Source organism: Bombina bombina, chromosome 5 (genome assembly GCF_027579735.1).
Source record: "Bombina bombina isolate aBomBom1 chromosome 5, aBomBom1.pri, whole genome shotgun sequence".
NCBI lineage: Eukaryota > Metazoa > Chordata > Amphibia > Anura > Bombinatoridae > Bombina > Bombina bombina.
The window spans coordinates 721,159,543-721,186,801 of NC_069503.1; the positions used below are offsets into that span (position 1 = coordinate 721,159,543).

General features: G+C 42.3%; 1 protein-coding gene across 2 annotated transcripts in view; it reads right to left on the reverse strand.

Annotated features, from left to right (window-relative positions):
- The window catches only part of RANBP9 (RAN binding protein 9), a 365,674-nt gene that overhangs the window by 260,203 nt on the left and 78,212 nt on the right, over positions 1-27,259 (reverse strand). For both annotated transcript variants that reach the window (XM_053714757.1, XM_053714758.1), the window contains exons 2-3: positions 22,671-22,782; positions 21,928-21,980 (exon numbers count right to left, since the gene is read on the reverse strand). In XM_053714757.1, coding sequence (XP_053570732.1) covers positions 21,928-21,980; positions 22,671-22,782 — 165 coding nt within the window. The remainder of the gene's footprint in view (positions 1-21,927; positions 21,981-22,670; positions 22,783-27,259) is intronic.

The following is a 27,259-nucleotide window of genomic DNA, read 5'->3' on the forward strand; positions in this document are numbered from 1 at the left end:
TGCCCCCCACCAGATCCGGTCCCGGATCGGGGGCCAACATCTCATGCTGTCTTGGTAGCAGTTGCAGGTTTCTTGGCCTGCTTTCCTTTGTTCCAGCCTTGCATTGGTCTCCAGGCTGGCTTGGCTTGAGAAGTATTACCCTCTTGCTTAGAGGACGTAGCACTTGGGGCTGGTCCGTTTCTGCGAAAGGGACGAAAATTAGGTTTCTTTTTGGCCTTGAAAGACCTATCCTGAGGAAGGGCGTGGCCCTTGCCCCCAGTGATATCAGAGATAATCTCTTTCAAGTCAGGGCCAAACAGCGTTTTCCCCTTGAAAGGAATGTTAAGCAATTTTTTCTTGGAAGACGCATCCGCTGACCAAGATTTTAACCAAAGCGCTCTGCGCGCCACAATAGCAAAACCAGAATTCTTCGCCGCTAACCTAGCCAATTGCAAAGTGGCGTCTAGGGTGAAAGAATTAGCCAATTTGAGAGCATGAATTCTGTCCATAATCTCCTCATAAGAAGAAGAATTATTATTGAGCGCCTTTTCTAGCTCATCGAACCAGAAACACGCTGCTGTAGTGACAGGAACAATGCATGAAATTGGTTGTAGAAGGTAACCTTGCTGAACAAACATCTTTTTAAGCAAACCTTCTAATTTTTTATCCATAGGATCTTTGAAAGCACAACTATCTTCTATGGGTATAGTGGTGCGTTTGTTTAGAGTAGAAACCGCCCCCTCGACCTTGGGGACTGTCTGCCATAAGTCCTTTCTGGGGTCGACCATAGGAAACAATTTTTTAAATATGGGGGGAGGGACGAAAGGTATACCGGTCCTTTCCCATTCTTTATTTACAATGTCCGCCACCCGCTTGGGTATAGGAAAAGCTTCGGGGGGCCCCGGGACCTCTAGGAACTTGTCCATTTTACATAGTTTCTCTGGAATGACCAAATTCTCACAATCATCCAGAGTGGATAACACCTCCTTAAGCAGAGCGCGGAGATGTTCCAATTTAAATTTAAATGTAATCACATCAGGTTCAGCTTGTTGAGAAATTTTCCCTGAATCTGAAATTTCTCCCTCAGACAAAACCTCCCTGGCCCCCTCAGACTGGTGTAGGGGCCCTTCAGAACCAATATCATCAGCGTCCTCATGCTCTTCAGTATTTTCTAAAACAGAGCAGTCGCGCTTTCGCTGATAAGTGGGCATTTTGGCTAAAATGTTTTTGATAGAATTATCCATTACAGCCGTTAATTGTTGCATAGTAAGGAGTATTGGCGCGCTAGATGTACTAGGGGCCTCCTGTGTGGGCAAGACTGGTGTAGACGAAGGAGGGGATGATGCAGTACCATGCTTACTCCCCTCACTTGAGGAATCATCTTGGGCATCATTTTCTCTAAATTTTGTGTCACATAAATCACATCTATTTAAATGAGAAGGAACCTTGGCTTCCCCACATTCAGAACACAGTCTATCTGGTAGTTCAGACATGTTAAACAGGCAAAAACTTGATAACAAAGTACAAAAAACGTTTTAAAATAAACCGTTACTGTCACTTTAAATTTTAAACTGAACACACTTTATTACTGCAATTGCGAAAAAGTATGAAGGAATTGTTCAAAATTCACCAAAATTTCACCACAGTGTCTTAAAGCCTTAAATGTATTGCACACCAAATTTGGAAGCTTTAACCCTTAAAATAACGGAACCGGAGCCGTTTTTATATTTAACCCCTTTACAGTCCCTGGTATCTGCTTTGCTGAGACCCAACCAAGCCCAAAGGGGAATACGATACCAAATGACGCCTTCAGAAAGTCTTTTCTATGTATCAGAGCTCCTCACACATGCATCTGCATGTCATGCTTCTCAAAAACAAGTGCGCAATAGAGGCGCGAAAATGAGACTCTGCCTGTGATTAGGGAAAGCCCCTAGAGAATAAGGTGTCCAATACAGTGCCTGCCGGTTATTTTACATAATTCCCAAGATTAAAATAATTCCTCAAGGCTATGAAGTATAAAATATGTTTATATATAAATCGATTTAGCCCAGAAAATGTCTACAGTCTTAAAAAGCCCTTGTGAAGCCCTTTTTTTCTTTCTGTAATAAAAATGGCTTACCGGATCCCATAGGGAAAATGACAGCTTCCAGCATTACATCGTCTTGTTAGAATGTGTCATACCTCAAGCAGCAAAAGTCTGCTCACTGTTCCCCCAACTGAAGTTAATTCCTCTCAACAGTCCTGTGTGGAAACAGCCATCGATTTTAGTAACGGTTGCTAAAATCATTTTCCTCTTACAAACAGAAATCTTCATCTCTTTTCTGTTTCAGAGTAAATAGTACATACCAGCACTATTTTAAAATAACAAACTCTTGATTGAATAATAAAAACTACAGTTAAACACTAAAAAACTCTAAGCCATCTCCGTGGAGATGTTGCCTGTACAACGGCAAAGAGAATGACTGGGGAAGGCGGAGCCTAGGAGGGATCATGTGACCAGCTTTGCTGGGCTCTTTGCCATTTCCTGTTGGGGAGGAGAATATCCCACAAGTAAGGATGACGCCGTGGACCGGACACACCTATGTTGGAGAAAACTCATTAATATCAAAGCTGAATAGTTTTGGAAGTAGTTTTTAGTTTGTTTTTAGGTATAGCTATTTTAGGGGGATATCTGTGTGTGCAGGTGACTATTACTGTGCATAATTATTAGGCAACTTAACAAAAAACAAATATATTACCCATTTCAATTATTTATTTTTACCAGTGAAACCAATATAACATCTCAACATTCACAAATATACATTTCTGACATTCAAAAATAAAACAAAAACAAATCAGTGACCAATATAGCCACCTTTCTTTGCAAGGACACTCAAAAGCCTGCCATCCATGGATTCTGTCAGTGTTTTGATCTGTTCACCATCAACATTGCGTGCAGCAGCAACCACAGCCTCCCAGACACTGTTCAGAGAGGTGTACTGTTTTCCCTCCTTGTAAATCTCACATTTGATGATGGACCACAGGTTCTCAATGGGGTTCAGATCAGGTGAACAAGGAGGCCATGTCATTAGATTTTCTTCTTTTATACCCTTTCTTGCCAGCCACGCTGTGGAGTACTTGGACGCGTGTGATGGAGCATTGTCCTGCATAAAAATCATGTTTTTCTTGAAGGATGCAGACTTCTTCCAGTACCACTGCTTGAAGAAGGTGTCTTCCAGAAACTGGCAGTAGGACTGGGAGTTGAGCTTGACTCCATCCTAAACCCGAAAAGGCCCCACAAGCCCAAACCAGTACTCCACCTCCACCTTGCTGGCGTCTGAGTCGGACTGGAGCTCTCTGCCCTTTACCAATCCAGCCACGGGCCCATCCATCTGGCCCATCAAGACTCACTCTCATTTCATCAGTCCATAAAACCTTAGAAAAATCAGTTTTGAGATATTTCTTGGCCCAGTCTTGACGTTTCAGCTTGTGTGTCTTGTTCAGTGGTGGTCGTCTTTCAGCCTTTCTTACCTTGGCCATGTCTCTGAGTATTGCACACCTTGTGCTTTTGGGCACTCCAGTGATGTTGCAGCTCTGAAATATGGCCAAACTGGTGGCAAGTGGCATCTTGGCAGCTGCACGCTTGACTTTTCTCAGTTCATGGGCAGTTATTTTGCGCCTTGGTTTTTCCACACGCTTCTTGCGACCCTGTTGACTACTTTGAATGAAATGCTTGATTGTTCGATGATCACGCTTCAGAAGCTTTGCAATTTTAAGAGTGCTGCATCCCTCTGCAAGATATCTCACTATTCTTGACTTTTCTGAGCCTGTCAAGTCCTTCTTTTGACCCATTTTGCCAAAGGAAAGGAAGTTGCCTAATAATTATGCACACCTGATATAGGGTGTTGATGTCATTAGACCACACCCCTTCTCATTACAGAGATGCACATCACCTAATATGCTTAATTGGTAGTAGGCTTTCGAGCCTATACAGCTTGGAGTAAGACAACATGCATAAAGAGGATGATGTGGTCAAAATACTCATTTGCCTAATAATTCTGCACTCCCTGTATATATATATATATATATATATATATATATATATATATATATATATATATAAAACACGGAAGGGAACTGCACTCTCATACCGGACCGGGTACACATCCCATGACCCTGCAACATGATCAGCCCTGGGTGCCACTGGCACTCACAGGAAGCTGTGCTGTCCCCAGAGCCACAAGCAGTTAACCCCAGACAGGTCTGGGTGCAAGAACCATAGGGAAAATTACAAAACAAATTAATACAACACACAGAGAAATACCAGCACTCACTTACAAGCTCTCAGCTAAGATTTAAAAGCAAAAACAGAATTTATGCTTACCTGATAAATTACTTTCTCCAACGGTGTGTCCGGTCCACGGCGTCATCCTTACTTGTGGGATATTCTCTTCCCCAACAGGAAATGGCAAAGAGTCCCAGCAAAGCTGGCCATATAGTCCCTCCTAGGCTCCGCCCACCACAGTCATTCGACCGACGGACAGGAGGAAATATATATAGGAGAAACCATATGGTACCGTGGTGACTGTAGTTAGAGAAAATAATTCATCAGACCTGATTAAAAAACCAGGGCGGGCCGTGGACCGGACACACCGTTGGAGAAAGTAATTTATCAGGTAAGCATAAATTCTGTTTTCTCCAACATTGGTGTGTCCGGTCCACAGCGTCATCCTTACTTGTGGGAACCAATACCAAAGCTTTAGGACACGGATGAAGGGAGGGAGCAAATCAGGTTACCTAAACGGAAGGCACCACAGCTTGCAAAACCTTTCTCCCAAAAATAGCCTCCGAAGAAGCAAAAGTATTAAATTTGTAAAATTTGGCAAAAGTGTGCAGTGAAGACCAAGTCGCTGCCTTACATATCTGGTCAACAGAAGCCTCGTTCTTGAAGGCCCATGTGGAAGCCACAGCCCTAGTGGAGTGAGCTGTGATTCTTTCAGGAGGCTGCCGTCCGGCAGTCTCATAAGCCAATCAGATAATGCTTTTAAGCCAAAAGGAAAGAGAGGTAGAAGTCGTTTTTTGACCTCTCCTTTTACCAGAATAAACAACTAACAAGGAAGATGTTTGTCTGAAATCTTTAGTAGCCTCTAAATAGAACTTTAGAGCACGGACAACGTCCAAATTGTGTAACAAACGTTCCTTCTTTGAAACTGGATTCGGACACAAAGAAGGTACAACTATCTCCTGGTTAATATTTTTGTTAGAAACAATTTTAGGAAGAAAACCAGGCTTAGTACGCAAAACCACCTTATCTGCATGGAACACCAGATAGGGCGGAGAACACTGCAGAGCAGATAACTCTGAAACTCTTCTAGCAGAAGAAATTGCAACTAAAAACAAAACTTTCCAAGATAGTAACTTAATATCTATGGAATGTAAAGGTTCAAACGGAACCCCTTGAAGAACTGAAAGAACTAGATTTAGACTCCAGGGAGGAGTCAAAGGTCTGTAAACAGGCTTGATCCGAACCAAAGCCTGAACAAATGCTTGAACATCTGGCACAGCTGCCAGTCTTTTGTGTAGTAGAACAGATAAAGCAGAGATCTGTCCCTTTAGAGAACTTGCAGATAATCCTTTCTCCAAACCTTCTTGTAGAAAGGAGAGAATCTTAGGAATTTTTATCTTATTCCATGGGAATCCTTTGGATTCACACCAACAGATATATTTTTTCCATATCTTATGGTAAATTTTTCTAGTTACAGGTTTTCTGGCCTGAACCAGAGTATCTATAACAGAATCTGAAAACCCACGCTTTGATAGAATCAAGCGTTCAATCTCCAAGCCGTCAGTTGGAGGGAGACCAGATTTGGATGTTCGAATGGACCCTGAACAAGAAGGTCCTGTCTCAAAGGTAGCTTCCATGGTGGAGCCAATGACATATTCACCAGGTCTGCATACCAAGTCCTGCGTGGCCACGCAGGAGCTATCAAGATCACCGAGGCCCTCTCCTGTTTGATCCTGGCTACCAGCCTGGGAATGAGAGGAAACGGTGGAAACACATAAGCTAGGTTGAAGGTCCAAGGTGCTACTAGTGCATCTACTAGAGTCGCCTTGGGATCCCTGGATCTGGACCCGTAGCAAGGGACCTTGAAGTTCTGACGAGACGCCATCAGATCCATGTCTGGAATGCCCCATAATTGAGTTATTTGGGCAAAGATTTCCGGATGGAGTTCCGCCCATTGAATTATTTTGGTCACTTCTTTCATCGCCAGGGAACTCCTTGTTCCCCCCTGATGATTGATATATGCAACGGTCGTCATGTTGTCTGATTGAAACCTTATGAATTTGGCCTTTGCTAGTTGAGGCCAAGCTCTGAGAGCATTGAATATCGCTCTCAGTTCCAGAATGTTTATCGGGAGAAGAGACTCTTCCCGAGACCATAGTCCCTGAGCTTTCAGGGATTCCCAGATCGCGCCCCAGCCCACTAGACTGGCGTCGGTCGTGACAATGACCCACTCTGGTCTGCGGAAGCTCATTCCCTGGGATAGATGGTCCAGGGTCAGCCACCAACAGAGTGAATCTCTGGTCTTTTGATCTACTTGAATCATTGGAGACAAGTCTGTATAATCCCCATTCCACTGTTTGAGCATGCACAGTTGTAATGGTCTTAGATGAATTTGTGCAAAAGGAACTATGTCCATTGTTGCAACCATCAATCCTACTACTTCCATGCACTGCGCTATGGAAGGACGAGGAACAGAATGAAGCACTTGACAAGAGCTTAGAAGTTTTGATTTTCTGACCTCTGTCAGAAAAATCCTCATTTCTAAGGAATCTATTATTGTTCCCAAGAAGGGAACTCTTGTTGACGGGGACAGTGAACTTTTTTCTTTGTTCACCTTCCATCCGTGAGATCTGAGAAAGGCTAGAACGATGTCCGTATGAGCCTTTGCTTTTGACAGGGACGACGCTTGTATTAGAATGTCGTCCAAGTAAGGTACTACTGCAATGCCCCTTGGTCTTAGAACCGCTAGAAGGGACCCTAGCACCTTTGTGAAAATCCTTGGAGCAGTGGCCAATCCGAATGGGAGGGCCACAAACTGGTAATGCTTGTCCAGAAAAGCGAACCTTAGGAACTGATGATGTTCCTTGTGGATAGGAATATGTAGGTACGCATCCTTTAGATCCACGGTAGTCATAAATTGACTTTCCTGGATGGTGGGTAGAATCGTTCGAATAGTTTCCATTTTGAACGATGGTACCCTGAGAAATTTGTTTAGGATCTTCAAATCCAAAATTGGTCTGAACGTTCCCTCTTTTTTGGGAACTACGAACAGATTGGAATAAAATCCCATTCCTTGTTCCTTTATTGGAACTGGGTGTATCACTCCCATCTTTAACAGGTCTTCTACACAATGTAAGAATGCCTGTCTCTTTATTTGGTTTGAGGATAAGTGAGACCTGTGGAACCTTCCCCTTGGGGGTAGTTCCTTGAACTCCAGGAGATAACCTTGAGAAACTATTTCTAGCGCCCAAGGATCCTGAACATCTCTTGCCCAAGCCTGAGCAAAGAGAGAGAGTCTGCCCCCCACTAGATCCGGTCCCGGATCGGGGGCTTCTCCTTCATGCTGTTTTGTTAGCAGTGGCAGGCTTCTTGGCCTGCTTACCCTTGTTCCAGCCTTGCATTGGTTTCCAGGCTGGTTTGGGTTGTGAGGCATTACCCTCTTGCTTAGAGGATGCAGAATTAGAGGCTGGTCCGTTTCTGCGAAAGGGACGAAAATTAGGCTTATTTTTAGCCTTAAAAGACCTATCCTGTGGAAGGGCGTGGCCCTTTCCCCCAGTGATGTCTGAAATAATCTCTTTCAATTCTGGTCCAAATAAAGTTTTACCTTTGAAAGGGATGTTAAGCAATTTTGTCTTGGATGATACATCCGCTGACCAAGACTTTAGCCAAAGCGCTCTGCGCGCCACGATAGCAAACCCTGAATTTTTCGCCGCTAATCTAGCTAATTGCAAAGCGGCATCTAAAATAAAAGAGTTAGCCAATTTAAGTGCGTGAACTCTGTCCATAACCTCCTCATATGGAGTTTCTCTACTGAGCGACTTTTCTAGTTCCTCGAACCAGAACCACGCTGCCGTAGTGACAGGAACAATACATGAAATTGGTTGTAGAAGGTAGCCTTGCTGTACAAAAATCTTTTTAAGCAAACCTTCCAATTTTTTATCCATAGGATCTTTGAAAGCACAACTATCTTTGATAGGAATAGTAGTGCGTTTGTTTAGAGTAGAAACTGCCCCCTCGACCTTGGGGACTGTCTGCCATAAGTCCTTTCTGGGGTCGACCATAGGAAATAATTTCTTAAATATAGGGGGGGGGAACAAAAGGTATGCCGGGCTTTTCCCACTCCTTATTCACTATGTCCGCCACCCGCTTGGGTATAGGAAAAGCGTCGGGGGGCACCGGAACCTCTAGGAACTTGTCCATCTTGCATAATTTCTCTGGAATGACCAAGTTGTCACAATCATCCAGAGTAGATAACGCCTCCTTAAGCAGTGCGCGGAGATGTTCTAATTTAAATTTAAATGTCACAACATCAGGTTCAGCTTGATGAGAAATTTTTCCTGAATCTGAGATTTCTCCATCAGACAAAACCTCCCTCATGGCCCCATCAGATTGGTGTGAGGGTATGACAGAACAATTATCATCAGCGCCCTCTTGCTCTTCAGTGTTTAAGACAGAGCAATCGCGCTTTCTCTGATAAGTAGGCATTTTGGATAAAAGATTTGCTATGGAGTTATCCATTACAGCCGTTAATTGTTGCATGGTAATAAGTATGGGCGCACTAGATGTACTAGGGGCCTCCTGCATTGGCAAAACTGGTGTAGACACAGTAGGAGATGATGTAGTATCATGTTTACTCCCCTCATTTGAGGAATCATCTTGGGCAATATCATTATCTGTGGCAGTACTGTCCTTACTTTGTTTGGACGCTATGGCACAATTATCACATAAATTTAAATGGGGAGACACATTGGCTATCATACATATAGAACATAGCTTATCTGAAGATACAGACATGTTAAACAGGCTTAAACTTGTCAACAAAGCACAAAAACAGAATTTATGTTTACCTGATAAATTACTTTCTCCAACGGTGTGTCCGGTCCACGGCGTCATCCTTACTTGTGGGATATTCTCTTCCCCAACAGGAAATGGCAAAGAGCCCAGCAAAGCTGGTCACATGATCCCTCCTAGGCTCCGCCTACCCCAGTCATTCGACCGACGTTAAGGAGGAATATTTGCATAGGAGAAACCATATGATACCGTGGTGACTGTAGTTAAAGAAAATAAATTATCAGACCTGATTAAAAAACCAGGGCGGGCCGTGGACCGGACACACCGTTGGAGAAAGTAATTTATCAGGTAAACATAAATTCTGTTTTCTCCAACATAGGTGTGTCCGGTCCACGGCGTCATCCTTACTTGTGGGAACCAATACCAAAGCTTTAGGACACGGATGATGGGAGGGAGCAAATCAGGTCACCTAGATGGAAGGCACCACGGCTTGCAAAACCTTTCTCCCAAAAATAGCCTCAGAAGAAGCAAAAGTATCAAACTTGTAAAATTTGGTAAAAGTGTGCAGTGAAGACCAAGTCGCTGCCCTACATATCTGATCAACAGAAGCCTCGTTCTTGAAGGCCCATGTGGAAGCCACAGCCCTAGTGGAATGAGCTGTGATTCTTTCGGGAGGCTGCCGTCCGGCAGTCTCGTAAGCCAATCTGATGATGCTTTTAATCCAAAAAGAGAGAGAGGTAGAAGTTGCTTTTTGACCTCTCCTTTTACCGGAATAAACAACAAACAAGGAAGATGTTTGTCTAAAATCCTTTGTAGCATCTAAATAGAATTTTAGAGCGCGAACAACATCCAAATTGTGCAACAAACGTTCCTTCTTCGAAACTGGTTTCGGACACAGAGAAGGTACGATAATCTCCTGGTTAATGTTTTTGTTAGAAACAACTTTTGGAAGAAAACCAGGTTTAGTACGTAAAACCACCTTATCTGCATGGAACACCAGATAAGGAGGAGAACACTGCAGAGCAGATAATTCTGAAACTCTTCTAGCAGAAGAAATTGCAACCAAAAACAAAACTTTCCAAGATAATAACTTAATATCAACGGAATGTAAGGGTTCAAACGGAACCCCCTGAAGAACTGAAAGAACTAAGATGAGACTCCAAGGAGGAGTCAAAGGTTTGTAAACAGGCTTGATTCTAACCAGAGCCTGAACAAAGGCTTGAACATCTGGCACAGCTGCCAGCTTTTTGTGAAGTAACACAGACAAGGCAGAAATCTGTCCCTTCAGGGAACTTGCAGATAATCCTTTTTCCAATCCTTCTTGAAGGAAGGATAGAATCTTAGGAATCTTAACCTTGTCCCAAGGGAATCCTTTAGATTCACACCAACAGATATATTTTTTCCAAATTTTGTGGTAAATCTTTCTAGTTACAGGCTTTCTGGCCTGAACAAGAGTATCGATAACAGAATCTGAGAACCCTCGCTTCGATAAGATCAAGCGTTCAATCTCCAAGCAGTCAGCTGGAGTGAAACCAGATTCGGATGTTCGAACGGACCTTGAACAAGAAGGTCTCGTCTCAAAGGTAGCTTCCATGGTGGAGCCGATGACATATTCACCAGATCTGCATACCAAGTCCTGCGTGGCCACGCAGGAGCTATCAAGATCACCGACGCCCTTTCCTGATTGATCCTGGCTACCAGCCTGGGGATGAGAGGAAACGGCGGGAATACATAAGCTAGTTTGAAGGTCCAAGGTGCTACTAGTGCATCCACTAGAGCCGCCTTGGGATCCCTGGATCTGGACCCGTAGCAAGGAACTTTGAAGTTCTGACGAGAGGCCATCAGATCCATGTCTGGAATGCCCCACAGTTGAGTGACTTGGGCAAAGATTTCCGGATGGAGTTCCCACTCCCCCGGATGCAATGTCTGACGACTCAGAAAATCCGCTTCCCAATTTTCCACTCCTGGGATGTGGATAGCAGACAGGTGGCAGGAGTGAGACTCCGCCCATAGAGTGATTTTGGTCACTTCTTCCATCGCCAGGGAACTCCTTGTTCCCCCCTGATGGTTGATGTACGCAACAGTTGTCATGTTGTCTGATTGAAACCGTATGAACTTGGCCCTCGCTAGCTGAGGCCAAGCCTTGAGAGCATTGAATATCGCTCTCAGTTCCAGAATATTTATCGGTAGAAGAGATTCTTCCCGAGACCAAAGACCCTGAGCTTTCAGGGATCCCCAGACCGCGCCCCAGCCCATCAGACTGGCGTCGGTCGTGACAATGACCCACTCTGGTCTGCGGAAGGTCATCCCTTGTGACAGGTTGTCCAGGGACAGCCACCAACGGAGTGAGTCTCTGGTCCTCTGATTTACTTGTATCCTCGGAGACAAGTTTGTATAGTCCCCATTCCACTGACTGAGCATGCACAGTTGTAATGGTCTTAGATGAATGCGCGCAAAAGGAACTATGTCCATTGCCGCTACCATCAAACCTATCACTTCCATGCACTGCGCTATGGAAGGAAGAGGAACGGAATGAAGTATCCGACAAGAGTCTAGAAGTTTTGTTTTTCTGGCCTCTGTCAGAAAAATCTTCATTTCTAAGGAGTCTATTATTGTCCCCAAGAAGGGAACCCTTGTTGACGGAGATAGAGAACTCTTTTCCACGTTCACTTTCCATCCGTGAGATCTGAGAAAGGCCAGGACAATGTCCGTGTGAGCCTTTGCTTGAGGAAGGGACGACGCTTGAATCAGAATGTCGTCCAAGTAAGGTACTACAGCAATGCCCCTTGGTCTTAGCACAGCTAGAAGGGACCCTAGTACCTTTGTGAAAATCCTTGGAGCAGTGGCTAATCCGAAAGGAAGCGCCACGAACTGGTAATGCTTGTCCAGGAATGCGAACCTTAGGAACCGATGATGTTCCTTGTGGATAGGAATATGTAGATACGCATCCTTTAAATCCACCGTGGTCATGAATTGACCTTCCTGGATGGAAGGAAGAATTGTTCGAATGGTTTCCATTTTGAACGATGGAACCTTGAGAAACTTGTTTAAGATCTTGAGATCTAAGATTGGTCTGAACGTTCCCTCTTTTTTGGGAACTATGAACAGATTGGAGTAGAACCCCATCCCTTGTTCTCCTAATGGAACAGGATGAATCACTCCCATTTTTAACAGGTCTTCTACACAACGTAAGAATGCCTGTCTTTTTATGTGGTCTGAAGACAACTGAGACCTGTGGAACCTCCCCCTTGGGGGAAGCCCCTTGAATTCCAGAAGATAACCTTGGGAGACTATTTCTAGCGCCCAAGGATCCAGAACATCTCTTGCCCAAGCCCGAGCGAAGAGAGAGAGTCTGCCCCCCACCAGATCCGGTCCCGGATCGGGGGCCAACATTTCATGCTGTCTTGGTAGCAGTGGCAGGTTTCTTGGCCTGCTTTCCCTTGTTCCAGCCTTGCATTGGTCTCCAAGCTGGCTTGGCTTGAGAAGTATTACCCTCTTGCTTAGAGGACGTAGCACTTTGGGCTGGTCCGTTTCTACGAAAGGGACGAAAATTAGGTTTATTTTTGGCCTTGAAAGGCCGATCCTGAGGAAGGGCATGGCCCTTACCCCCAGTGATATCAGAGATAATCTCTTTCAAGTCAGGGCCAAACAGCGTTTTCCCCTTGAAAGGAATGTTAAGTAGCTTGTTCTTGGAAGACGCATCAGCTGACCAAGATTTCAACCAAAGCGCTCTGCGCGCCACAATAGCAAACCCAGAATTCTTAGCCGCTAACCTAGCCAATTGCAAAGTGGCGTCTAGGGTGAAAGAATTAGCCAATTTGAGAGCATTGATTCTGTCCATAATCTCCTCATAAGGAGGAGAATCACTATCGACCGCCTTTACCAGCTCATCGAACCAGAAACACGCGGCTGTAGCGACAGGGACAATGCATGAAATTGGTTGTAGAAGGTAACCCTGCTGAACAAACATCTTTTTAAGTAAACCTTCTAATTTTTTATCCATAGGATCTTTGAAAGCACAACTATCTTCTATGGGTATAGTGGTGCGTTTGTTTAAAGTGGAAACCGCTCCCTCGACCTTGGGGACTGTCTGCCATAAGTCCTTTCTGGGGTCGACCATAGGAAACAATTTTTTAAATATGGGGGGAGGGACGAAAGGAATACCGGGCCTTTCCCATTCTTTATTTACAATGTCCGCCACCCGCTTGGGTATAGGAAAAGCTTCTGGGAGCCCCGGGACCTCTAGGAACTTGTCCATTTTACATAGTTTCTCTGGGATGACCAACTTGTCACAATCATCCAGAGTGGATAATACCTCCTTAAGCAGAATGCGGAGATGTTCCAACTTAAATTTAAACGTAATCACATCAGGTTCAGCTTGTTGAGAAATGTTCCCTGAATCAGTAATTTCTCCCTCAGACAAAACCTCCCTGGCCCCATCAGACTGGTTTAGGGGCCCTTCAGAACCATTATTATCAGCGTCGTCATGCTCTTCAGTATCTAAAACAGAGCAGTCGCGCTTACGCTGATAAGTGTGCATTTTGGCTAAAATGTTTTTGACAGAATTATCCATTACAGCCGTTAATTGTTGCATAGTAAGGAGTATTGGCGCGCTAGATGTACTAGGGGCCTCCTGAGTGGGCAAGACTCGTGTAGACGAAGGAGGGAATGATGCAGTACCATGCTTACTCCCCTCACTTGAGGAATCATCTTGGGCATCATTGTCATTGTCACATAAATCACATTTATTTAAATGAGAAGGAACTCTGGCTTCCCCACATTCAGAACACAGTCTATCTGGTAGTTCAGACATGTTAAACAGGCATAAACTTGATAACAAAGTACAAAAAACGTTTTAAAATAAAACCGTTACTGTCACTTTAAATTTTAAACTGAACACACTTTATTACTGCAATTGCGAAAAAATATGAAGGAATTGAAATTTCACCACAGTGTCTTAAAGCCTTAAAAGTATTGCACCCCAAATTTGGAAGCTTTAACCCTTAAAATAACGGAACCGGAGCCGTTTTTAACTTTAACCCCTTTACAGTCCCTGGTGTCTGCTTTGCTGAGACCCAACCAAGCCCAAAGGGGAATACGATACCAAATGACGCCTTCAGAAAGTCTTTTCTATGTATCAGAGCTCCTCACACATGCGACTGCATGTCATGCCTCTCAAAAACAAGTGCGCAACACCGGCGCGAAAATGAGGCTCTGCCTATGATTTGGGAAAGCCCCTAAAGAGAAAGGTGTCTAAAAAAGTGCCTGCCGATATAAACTTATCAAAATACCCAGATTAAATGATTCCTCAAGGCTAAATATGTGTTAATAATGAATCGATTTAGCCCAGAAAAAGTCTACAGTCTTAATAAGCCCTTGTGAAGCCCTTATTTACAATCTTAATAAACATGGCTTACCGGATCCCATAGGGAAAATGACAGCTTCCAGCATTACATCGTCTTGTTAGAAAGTGTCATACCTCAAGCAGCAAGAGACTGCTCACTGTTCCCCCAACTGAAGTTAATTCCTCTCAACAGTCCTGTGTGGAACAGCCATGGATTTTAGTAACGGTTGCTAAAATCATTTTCCTCATACAAACAGAAATCTTCATCTCTTTTCTGTTTCTGAGTAAATAGTACATACCAGCACTATTTTAAAATAACAAACTCTTGATTGAATAATAAAAACTACAGTTAAACACTAAAAAACTCTAAGCCATCTCCGTGGAGATGTTGCCTGTACAACGGCAAAGAGAATGACTGGGGTAGGCGGAGCCTAGGAGGGATCATGTGACCAGCTTTGCTGGGCTCTTTGCCATTTCCTGTTGGGGAAGAGAATATCCCACAAGTAAGGATGACGCCGTGGACCGGACACACCTATGTTGGAGAAAAACGTTTTAAAATAAAACCGTTACTGTCTCTTTAAATTTCAAACAGAAAACACTTTATTACTGAATATGTGAAAAAATATGAAGGAATCGTTCAAAAATTACCAAAATTCACCACAGTGTCTTAAAGCATTAAAAGTATTGCACACCAAATTTCAGAGCTTTAACCCTTAAAATAACGGAACCGGAGCCGTTTTAAAATTTAACCCCTATACAGTCCCAGCTATAGTCTTTGCTGAGACCCAACCAAGCCCAGAGGGGAATACGATACCAAATGACGCCTTCTAGAAGCTTTTTCAGTGATTCTTAGATCCTCACACATGCATCTGCATGCCCTGCTTCCAAAAAACAACTGCGCAGTAATGGCGCGAAAATGAGGCTCAGTCTATAACTAGAAAGGCCCCCTGACTGAGAAAGGTGTCTAACACAGTGCCTGCCGTTTTATAAACGTTCCCCAAGATTATAAATGCCAATTGTTAGCCTAAATCTGAATAATATGCCCAAATAAAGCAATCGATTTAGCCCATAAAAATGTCTACCAGTTTTTTAGCCCATATTAAGCCCTTTATTCTGTTTGCTTGACTAAGAAAATGGCTTACCGGTCCCCATGAGGGGAAATGACAGCCTTCCAGCATTACACAGTCTTGTTAGAAATATGGCTAGTCATACCTTAAGCAGAAAAGTCTGATAACTGTTTCCCCCAACTGAAGTTACTTCATCTCAACAGTCCTATGTGGAAACAGCAATCGATTTTAGTTACTGTCTGCTAAAATCATCTTCCTCTTACAAACAGAAATCTTCATCCTTTTCTGTTTCAGAGTAAATAGTACATACCAGCACTATTTTAAAATAACAAACACTTGATAGAAGAATAAAAACTACATTTAAACACCAAAAAACTCTTAACCATCTCCGTGGAGATGTTTCCTGTGCAACGGCAAAGAGAATGACTGGGGTGGGCGGAGCCTAGAAGGGACTATATGGCCAGCTTTGCTGGGACTCTTTGCCATTTCCTGTTGGGGAAGAGAATATCCCACAAGTAAGGATGACGCCGTGGACCGGACACACCAATGTTGGAGAAAATGGAAAGGTTAGTCACCGCATCTGGCCAAATGGGACAAGCCCAGGTACCACGTCAAGGTCCTTTCCAATACCTGAGACCCTAAAACAGCCACACAATGCAAGCTTTCAAATCCAAACAAACTGAAAACAAGGGAAGGGTGCACAGGAATATGTAACCACCCTAGACATATACAAAACACGGAAGGGAACTGCACTCTCATACCGGACCGGGTACACATCCCATGACCCTGCAACATGCTCAGCCCTGGGTGCCACTGGCACTCACAGGAAGCTGTGCTGTCCCCAGAGCCACAAGCAGTTAACCCCAGACAGGTCTGGGTGCAAGAACCATAGGGAAAATTATATTATAAATATGTATTTAAGAATAAAAAGGACATTATCCTGTAAGTGAAGAACATTAGAATGTTAAATATGTACAGTAAATATACAGTAAAACACAAATACATATGTACATATAATATGTATGTATCTCTATGTTAAAGCCCTTTGCAGTCCTAACACTTAAGACCTCATATCTTTGAGCCCTTAGAACTGTTTAAAAAAAAAAAAAAAAAAAAAAAAAATTGCAATAAAGTGTTTTTATTGAGGCAATCAAAACAGTTACAAGTATTAACAATTTGAAGGGCAATATCACAAATACAAAAATGTAGGGGACATTAGTTATATAATTCTATACCTTAGTTAACAGAATATACTGTGTTGTCTTATTGAATTCGAACAATACCCCTCATCATTATGCCTCATTTAATTATTTTATCTGCATAGTGTCCACATTACAAAGATCCTTCTAAGGGATCTGAAAGCTAGGATATAAATGAGGACACATCATTAATACAGTAGGTTCATATATAGAGTTAGAGAGAAAACATAAAATAAACTACAGACTCATACTAAACCTGTATGGGCATCAATAGACGTAAGTCAGGAAAGTTGAACATTATGCAATATAAGATAAAGACATATATGCAATATAACTTATATATGGGTACACAAGTAACTGTCACGCCTTTAGAGTTATACCAACCTAGAAGTAGGTCCAAAGCTAGCATTGGTCAGATAAGAGCGTAAGTATTATCAGTATCAATCCAATTCACTTTAGAAAGAGCAATAAACGAACTTATTTTTAACTGTCTTCAGGCTAAAGATGAACCAATCTAGGAGTGCATCAACAAACAGGCTAGATGTAAAGGAGACTGTTCATGTAAACACAACAATATTATTGTTTTTAGGGCCCAAAGAGCCGGTAAGACTCTCTGGACAGGGCAGAGACTGCGTAACTCTGCCAGAAAAGAGAAAAGAATGGAGGGAAAATGTAGAGAATAATCTACTGGGACACTACCAGGCTGGGACTGAACCTACAGGTGTTCGTAATCTTTAAGAAAAATTTAGGTAGATGAAATAGGGCTAATATACTGCAAGCTTCTTCAGCTAGTTAATCTAAATGTCTATTTTAAATGTATCACATAAATATATTTTGCCCTTTCCAACATTGGAGTAGCAATAGCCAGTACTGTGCGCAGTTAATAGATTCAAGGTCTCCTACGATAGCTTGGTAAGGTCCATGACATGGTCACACCAGAATTGCACATCAGACATATATAATGCCACGTGGTCCTAGACCTATACATTAAAGAAGTTTCCCAATATCTAACAGCGTAATACTAACAATACATATATTACAAATACATGAATATTCAAAGGGTAAATACGATCTATGTGTTCAATTGCATGGACCCCAAGAAACATGGACTGGCTAAAACATATATTATTTGTCTAAGGAACACATGCACAGGAGCGCTGTACATGCATGGTCTCTAAGCACAATGTTGAGGAGGGGAAACACACACAGTAGTCATAATGGCTGTGAAGTCTGTCGTGTGTATAACGTTGGAAAACAGAGTGTCAGGCAGAAAGCAGGTCATATTAAAGATAATGTTAGTTCCTTTTGTGTGAGTCAGTATATATGTGCAGCAAGAACAATCAAAGTTGAGCCACAATATGCTCTGATACCCTGAGCAAAGACCACAGACTAGCCCACTCCTGCCCGTCTGATTTTACAGACTAACTTGCCCCAGAAACAGTACTTCAGGTAGATCGGATGGCTTTTCTCCGGTATCCAAGCTGGGGTAAAGTTGCACTGGAAAGAGTCAGTTGTCCTCCCCGGTTCAACCTCGCTGGGTATAGAAGGGTTACAGACCTGTATAGGTGTCAGTTCAGTGGTGATTTGTAGTGGCTCCGTGCAAGGTGAACCATCATGCATTATGGCAGTAGTAAGGAGCCTCACGGCAGTTCGGGCTCTAATTGGAAAGTTAGGTGTGATGAGGAGTTCATCCTCAATGCAGTGAGCCGCGCACTGTAGACTCTGTACATTCCCTTGTTGCGTCTCCACATTTGGCTCCAATAACTTAGGCACTAGGGTCCGTGTGAGAGTAATCCCCGTGGTGATGCGACTTCCCTGCAGTTGCGCGGGGCTGTTATGTGAGCTGAAGTTAGGCCCAATCTCCCCCGCCATAGGGAGCCCGGTAGTCTCTGTTGCGTTGTGCTGTGTTTCAGCTATTACCAGAAGCCGGTCAAACCGGTCACATATGCGCTTCTCATATTCTTCCAATAGGGCTTGTACTTGCTCCAATAGATTCCCCTCCATGCTGTTGGTAACCCGGTGTCCCCGGGGGGGTGCCAAGATCTCTCTCACGGGGAGCTGTTGAAAGGTCTCAGCTGTCCGGTCTGGGATCTCTCAAGAACGCCAAAAAAGTAATCAGTTCATCAACCGCTGCTACACAAACCAGAATATCAGGCTGGATGGCTGCACAACATCTAAATTACAGGCAAAATGTGAATTTGTTTTGCGGAGCTCCCACATAAGCGGCCATCTTCAGACCTGGCCCAGACACGCCCCTGTTTATTGCAATTTTGTTCGAATAATTTTTATTAGATGGTGTTATCATGAGTATAACTGTACTTTACAATGTATTTTTTATGTATTTTGTGACACTTTTTATTCAAGCTTAACAGTTGACCAGAGTTCTGAGGTTGCGCTATCCTGACGCACGTTAAATTCAATTGCGCTTGATCAAAAGTGTTTACTTTCAACATCTTAAAATAGATTGCAATAGATTAGACACAGAGTAAAAAAATAATAAAAACAACTACGTTTTTCCATGTCTCTTCCAATGGAATAAATTGGGGGACAAGCGGGCTAAAGGGCTACACACGCTGAGACTTCAGAAACCCATATACTTTCTTCTCGAGCCAGAGAGGATGATCATCTTCACACAAATAAAACAAATCCACGCTGAGACTAGAGAACACTGTGCACAATTTTCTCTTTCTGATTATTACTCAACTAATTTTATTAATGATCTCCTGACAACACATCTATCTGGTTCTTCAGTTGATAATAATTGCCTACCAAAACACTGTTAAAGGGACAGTAACAGCAAAATTAAACCTTCATGATTTAGATAGAGCATGCAATTTACTTTTATTATCTAATTTGGTTTGTTCCCTTAGTATCCTGTGTTGAAAAGCATAACTAGGTAGGTTCAGGGGGCAGCAATGCACTACTGGAAGCTAGCTTCTGATTGGTGGAAGGCAGCACATATCAGTGATGTGCAGTCACTAGAGGCAGGTGAGGCAGTGCTTCACCTCTCATATGGGCAAAAATATATTTTTTTTATTGGCTTTAAAAAAAAAAATTGTACATTTTTTCCCCCAGCATTTTTTTTTGTCACAGCTATATGTTGTGCAATGAAGAGGCACAATCAGGTCTGCCCACCATTACACAACATGCTGCGCCATCTACTGGATGCAAGTGGTTAAGATCATTGCATGGCTCATTAACTGCTTATTTGAGGCAGTCCTATTTGGGCTGAACCAATCCAGTGAGAGGCATTAGTAAGTGGAACATAGGGTTGGGGCTGGATGTTAAATCATATAAAACAAAACAAAAACGCAAAAAAACAACTTTCATATATTTTGTTGCTGTCCTGTGAACCTGCTAGCTTTGCTAAAGTGAAAAAGAGAGTTCTGTTCTTCCCCTCTAAGTGCAGTGGAATGTGCCACTGTCACTTCCTGAATCCTTACAGAGCAGGAGAGAGGCACAGAGAGCAGTGTTTCACCCACATCTTATTAAAGTAAGATTTTACTGAAAGATTCTGTTAGTTAAAATGATAATTTAATGAATGTGGTTTAGTGTTTGTTTACTCTTTTATAGCAGGGTCGTTTTTGTATTTTGTTTACTCAAACTTTACACCCACTAACTTAGCAGCTTGCCTCTGTACTTCACACTAAATTATAGACTAATTTTCTGAACTCTCTGTAGCTCTGCTGTTTTATTACTTTAAAATGCAGTGGTCCCCCCCCCCTTGTGCGTGTGTGTGTGTGTGTGTGTCTCTCTCTATCTATCCATCTCTCTCCTTATGTGTTGTTCTCCCCCATGGTCTCTTTCTCTCTCTGTCTCTCTTCCTCCCCCTCTGACTCTCATCCCTTATGTAATGAAAGAATCTATAAGCATAATTTGCAGCATTAAAGTAAAATGTATGTTTTAAACATATTTTAATGGGCATGGATTTCTAGATCTCATAATCAGAGCAAGCATTGTGTTATCTGGCAAGAGTTTCTGTTACAATCCTTTTAGACTAAAATCAGATGATTACTAAGTTGACCAGTTTTCTAAGACACCATTTAAAGGGACATGAAACCCATATGAAACCCATATGCAAATTTAAATAACTTTCCAATTTACATCTAATATCTAATTTTCTTTATTCTTTTGATGTCCTTTGTTTAAAATCATATCTAAATATGCTCAGTAGCTGCTGATTGGTGGCTGCACATAGATACCTCATGTGATTGGCTCACCCATGTGCATTGCTATTTCTTCAACAAAGGATATCTAAAGAATGAAGGCATATCCTAGCCACTGCCTCACCATCCTCTGACGTCACTGCACGTCACTAGCACATATATATGTCCTATCATGGGCTCACCCAAAATGCTCAGCTAGCTCCTTCAACAAAGGTTACCAAGAGAATTAAGAACATTTGATAATATAAGTAAATTGGAAAAGTTTTTTTAAATTGTATGCTCTGAGTCATGAAAGAAAAATGTTGGGTTTTGTGTCCCTTTAAAGCACAATATATATTTTTTAGACGGAAGCAGTCACACAACAGCTTATTTCATGAAATCAAGCTTAATGAAGTCCCTAACGACATAAAATAATGACAATGTATCGGGCCTAAAAGAACAAGTAAATACAGTATATTTGATGAATCCACAAATGCATGATAAAAAGACAATGCAATAGCCCTTAGTCTGAACTTCAAATGAGTAGTAGATTTTTTTTCTGATAAATTTCAGTTCTCTATTTCCGCTCCCCCCTGTACCATGTGACAGCCATCAGCCAATCACAAATGCATATATGTATATGCTGTGAATTCTTGCACATGTTCAGTGTGAGCTGGTGACTCAAAAAGTGTAAATATAAAAAAACTGCACATTTTGATAATGGAAGTAAATTGGAAAGTTGTTTATCATGCTCTATCTGAATCATGAAGTTTAATTTGACCTTAGTGTCCCTTTAACCTTGAATCATGTCACATGCAATATGATTAAGGGCTGAGCCCCTGAAAAAACTGTCATTATTTTGTGTTTTGGGAATTCAATAAACATGAAGATTTCATAAAATAAGCTGTTGTGCGACTGCTTTTATCTAAGGTACCTATCTAATAGAGGCTATTAGTGGAGTCCTGATGCAGTATTGCACTATTTATTGCATGCACAAATGCTGAATTTTATTGGATTGTTCAAATATGTTTTTAACATAAATAAAAATAAAAAAAATTAAGTGGGATAAAATAAGATATGAAGTGTCTGTATAATGGCTTTTCTTGGTCACATTATTTTATGGAATAACAATTCATACCTGGGAGTCTATTAAGATTCACACCTTGAGTAGAAAGACCAATCCCCATATAACTGTAAAAAGAAAACATTTTTTTATTAAAACACCTAGATGGTGTTGAAATGGTATATTGAAGATAGGCATGACAGAAAAGTCCACAACATGAAGCCTGAGTGCATTAGACTTACAAAAAAGGTAGTAGGACCATTTTTAGACACCTGTAACATCTGGCATAATGCCTGATTGCAGTGCTTAGTTTGTAGTTGTTTAGATGCATACCATTTGCAACTACTGTACCAAGTTACATGCAAAAAAACAAAAAACATTAAACATCAAAGGTATCCCTCAAAAACATATACTAAATCAAGCAGGTGCATAGATTATGTACCAATCAGAGGCTGCATATGCTCCCAAGCTTAGCACTGTGTATGAGTGTAGACAGAGCAAACCTCACATTTAAATAAAATAAAAAAAAATTACTTCGCCTATTTTTAATGGATTATAAAATACAATTGGTTATGGAGCCCCAGATATTGTAGACTAAATAAGATTTTGCACCAAAAGTTTTCAATTGCATATTATTATTGTGCAAATTATTTGAAACCCAAATACTATGCAAATCAATGAAGTTAGTAAGCTGATCTTTAGCATTGCAAATGTTGAGAGCAATTAAGGAACTGGAGTTTTGGTGTGTTAAATATCAATGCCATTACATTAACTAAATTAGAATAAAATAAAATAATCCGCTGAATTGTTATACTTACCCATCTCTTCCTTTACTAATAATTTTCACTTCAAAGTAATATATACCACAGGCTGCTGGAATAGGGTGAGTAGCACGTACTGAAGCCGCATCCTTTGAGGTTTTTCCATGTCCTGTGAAAATATAAAAGATGTCCTTAAAGGGACTTTAAACACTAAATGCATTTCATGTTCCCTCTTCTAATTATGGGTGCCACCTTTTTGGAATCTAGGTTTGACTGGAGGAATCTGAAAGAGTTGTTGCATACTGTAACGCAGTGAAAGCTAGATTTCAATACAAATAGATAGAGGTGCGAATAACCTCAATACTAAGATCATAAAATGTATTTAGGGTCAGATTACAAGTGAGGCGCAAACAGTTTTGCACAAGCAATATAGTCTTTGAGAGCATTTTTAATTGCGCTGATATTACAAGTTGAGCAAAATCGTGATTGCGCTAGTGCAATCGCGATTTATGCTTCAATCCCAATACTAAGCTTATAAAATTTATTTAGGGTCACATTACAAGTGAGGCGCAAACAGTTTTGCCCAAGTGATATCGCTGATATTACAAGTTGAACAAAATCGTGATTTACACTTCAATCCTTACTGCGATCTCAGAGCTGTGGGTTAACTGTTTTCCAAAAAATATGTTAAACAAAACCTAAAAAATACATTAGAAAGTACACTTACACTTATAACACAATCTAATAAAAATTATTCATAAAAAATACTGCACTAAAAAGTTATAAGGGCTTAATCCCTTAAGGACAAGGACATTTTTCAGTTTCTTTCCCCTAAGGACCAGGGCTATTTTTACATTTCTGCAGTGTTTGTGTTTAGCTGTAATTTTCCCCTTACACATTTACTGTACCCACACATATTATATATCGTTTTTCTCGCCATTAAATGGACTTTCAAAAGATACCATTATTTTCATCATATCTTATAATTTACCATCATTTTTTTTTTTTAAATATGAGGAAAAAATAGAAAAAAACAGAATTTATGTTTACCTGATAAATTACTTTCTCCAACGGTGTGTCCGGTCCACGGCGTCATCCTTACTTGTGGGATATTCTCTTCCCCAACAGGAAATGGCAAAGAGCCCAGCAAAGCTGGTCACATGATCCCTCCTAGGCTCCGCCTACCCCAGTCATTCGACCGACGTTAAGGAGGAATATTTGCATAGGAGAAACCATATGATACCGTGGTGACTGTAGTTAAAGAAAATAAATTATCAGACCTGATTAAAAAACCAGGGCGGGCCGTGGACCGGACACACCGTTGGAGAAAGTAATTTATCAGGTAAACATAAATTCTGTTTTCTCCAACATAGGTGTGTCCGGTCCACGGCGTCATCCTTACTTGTGGGAACCAATACCAAAGCTTTAGGACACGGATGAAGGGAGGGAGCAAATCAGGTCACCTAAATGGAAGGCACCACGGCTTGCAAAACCTTTCTCCCAAAAATAGCCTCAGAAGAAGCAAAAGTATCAAACTTGTAAAATTTGGTAAAAGTGTGCAGTGAAGACCAAGTCGCTGCCCTACATATCTGATCAACAGAAGCCTCGTTCTTGAAGGCCCATGTGGAAGCCACAGCCCTAGTGGAATGAGCTGTGATTCTTTCAGGAGGCTGCCGTCCGGCAGTCACATAAGCCAATCTGATGATGCTTTTAATCCAAAAAGAGAGAGAGGTAGAAGTTGCTTTTTGACCTCTCCGTTTACCAGAATAAACAACAAACAAGGAAGATGTTTGTCTAAAATCCTTTGTAGCATCTAAATAGAATTTTAGAGCGCGAACAACATCCAAATTGTGCAACAAACGTTCCTTCTTCGAAACTGGTTTCGGACACAAAGAAGGTACCACTATCTCATGGTTAATGTTTTTGTTAGAAACAACTTTTGGAAGAAAACCAGGTTTAGTACGTAAAACCACCTTATCTGCATGGAACACCAGATAAGGAGGAGAACACTGCAGAGCAGATAATTCTGAAACTCTTCTAGCAGAAGAAATTGCAACCAAAAACAAAACTTTCCAAGATAATAACTTAATATCAATGGAATGTAAGGGTTCAAACGGAACCCCCTGAAGAACTGAAAGAACTAAGTTGAGACTCCAAGGAGGAGTCAAAGGTTTGTAAACAGGCTTGATTCTAACCAGAGCCTGAACAAAGGCTTGAACATCTGGCACAGCTGCCAGCTTTTTGTGAAGTAACACAGTCAAGGCAGAAATCTGTCCCTTCAAGGAACTTGCAGATAATCCTTTCTCCAATCCTTCTTGAAGAAAGGATAGAATCTTAGGAATCTTTACCTTGTCCCAAGGGAATCCTTTAGATTCACACCAACAGATATATTTTTTCCATATTTTGTGGTAAATTTTTCTAGTTACAGGCTTTCTGGCCTGAACAAGAGTATCAATAACAGAATCTGAGAACCCTCGTTTTGATAAGATCAAGCGTTCAATCTCCAAGCAGTCAGCTGGAGTGAGACTAGATTCGGATGTTCGAACGGACCTTGAACAAGAAGGTCTCGTCTCAAAGGTAGCTTCCATGGTGGAGCCGATGACATATTCACCAGATCTGCATACCAAGTCCTGCGTGGCTACGCAGGAGCTATCAAGATCACCGACGCCCTCTCTTGATTGATCCTGGCTACCAGCCTGGGGATGAGAGGAAACGGCGGGAATACATAAGCTAGTTTGAAGGTCCAAGGTGCTACTAGTGCATCTACTAGAGTCGCCTTGGGATCCCTGGATCTGGACCCGTAGCAAGGAACCTTGAAGTTCTGACGAGAGGCCATCAGATCCATGTCTGGAAAGCCCCACAGTTGAGTAATTTGGGCAAAGATTTCCGGATGGAGTTCCCACTCCCCCGGATGTAATGTCTGACGACTCAGAAAATCCGCTTCCCAATTTTCCACTCCTGGGATGTGGATTGCAGACAGGTGGCAGGAGTGAGTCTCCGCCCATTGAATGATTTTGGTCACTTCTTCCATCGCCAGGGAACTCCTTGTTCCCCCCTGATGGTTGATGTACGCAACAGTCGTCATGTTGTCTGATTGAAACCGTATGAACTTGGCCTTTGCTAGCTGAGGCCAAGCCTTGAGAGCATTGAATATCGCTCTCAGTTCCAGAATATTTATCGGTAGAAGAGATTCTTCCCGAGACCAAAGACCCTGAGCTTTCAGGGGTCCCCAGACCGCGCCCCAGCCCATCAGACTGGCGTCGGTCGTGACAATGACCCACTCTGGTCTGCGGAAGGTCATCCCTTGTGACAGGTTGTCCAGGGACAGCCACCAACGGAGTGAGTCTCTGGTCCTCTGATTTACTTGTATCTTCGGAGACAAGTCTGTATAGTCCCCATTCCACTGACTGAGCATGCACAGTTGTAATGGTCTTAGATGAATGCGCGCAAAAGGAACTATGTCCATTGCCGCTACCATCAAACCTATTACTTCCATGCACTGCGCTATGGAAGGAAGAGGAACGGAATGAAGTGTTCGACAAGAGTTTAGAAGTTTTGTTTTTCTGGCCTCTGTCAGAAAAATCCTCATTTCTAAGGAGTCTATTATTGTTCCCAAGAAGGGAACCCTTGTCGACGGAGATAGAGAACTCTTTTCCACGTTCACTTTCCATCCGTGAGATCTGAGAAAGGCCAGGACTATGTCCGTGTGAGCCTTTGCTTGAGGAAGGGACGACGCTTGAATCAGAATGTCGTCCAAGTAAGGAACTACTGCAATGCCCCTTGGTCTTAGTACCGCTAGAAGGGACCCTAGTACCTTTGTGAAAATCCTTGGAGCAGTGGCTAATCCGAAAGGAAGCGCCACGAACTGGTAATGCTTGTCCAGGAATGCGAACCTTAGGAACCGATGATGTTCCTTGTGGATAGGAATATGTAGATACGCATCCTTTAAATCCACCGTGGTCATGAATTGACCTTCCTGGATGGAAGGAAGAATTGTTCGAATGGTTTCCATTTTGAACGATGGAACCTTGAGAAACTTGTTTAAGATCTTGAGATCTAAGATTGGTCTGAACGTTCCCTCTTTTTTGGGAACTATGAACAGATTGGAGTAGAACCCCATCCCTTGTTCTCCTAATGGAACAGGATGAATCACTCCCATTTTTAACAGGTCTTCTACACAATGTAAGAATGCCTGTCTCTTTATGTGGTCTGAAGACAATTGAGACCTGTGGAACCTCCCCCTTGGGGGAAGCCCCTTGAATTCCAGAAGATAACCTTGGGAGACTATTTCTAGTGCCCAAGGATCCAGAACATCTCTTGCCCAAGCCTGAGCAAAGAGAGAGAGTCTGCCCCCCACCAGATCCGGTCCCGGATCGGGGGCCAACATTTCATGCTGTCTTGGTAGCAGTGGCAGGTTTCTTGGCCTGCTTTCCCTTGTTCCAGCCTTGCATTGGTCTCCAGGCTGGCTTGGCTTGAGAAGTATTACCCTCTTGCTTAGAGGACGTAGCACTTGGGGCTGGTCCGTTTCTACGAAAGGGACGAAAATTAGGTTTATTTTTGGCCTTGAAAGACCTATCCTGAGGAAGGGCGTGGCCCTTACCCCCAGTGATATCAGAGATAATCTCTTTCAAGTCAGGGCCAAACAG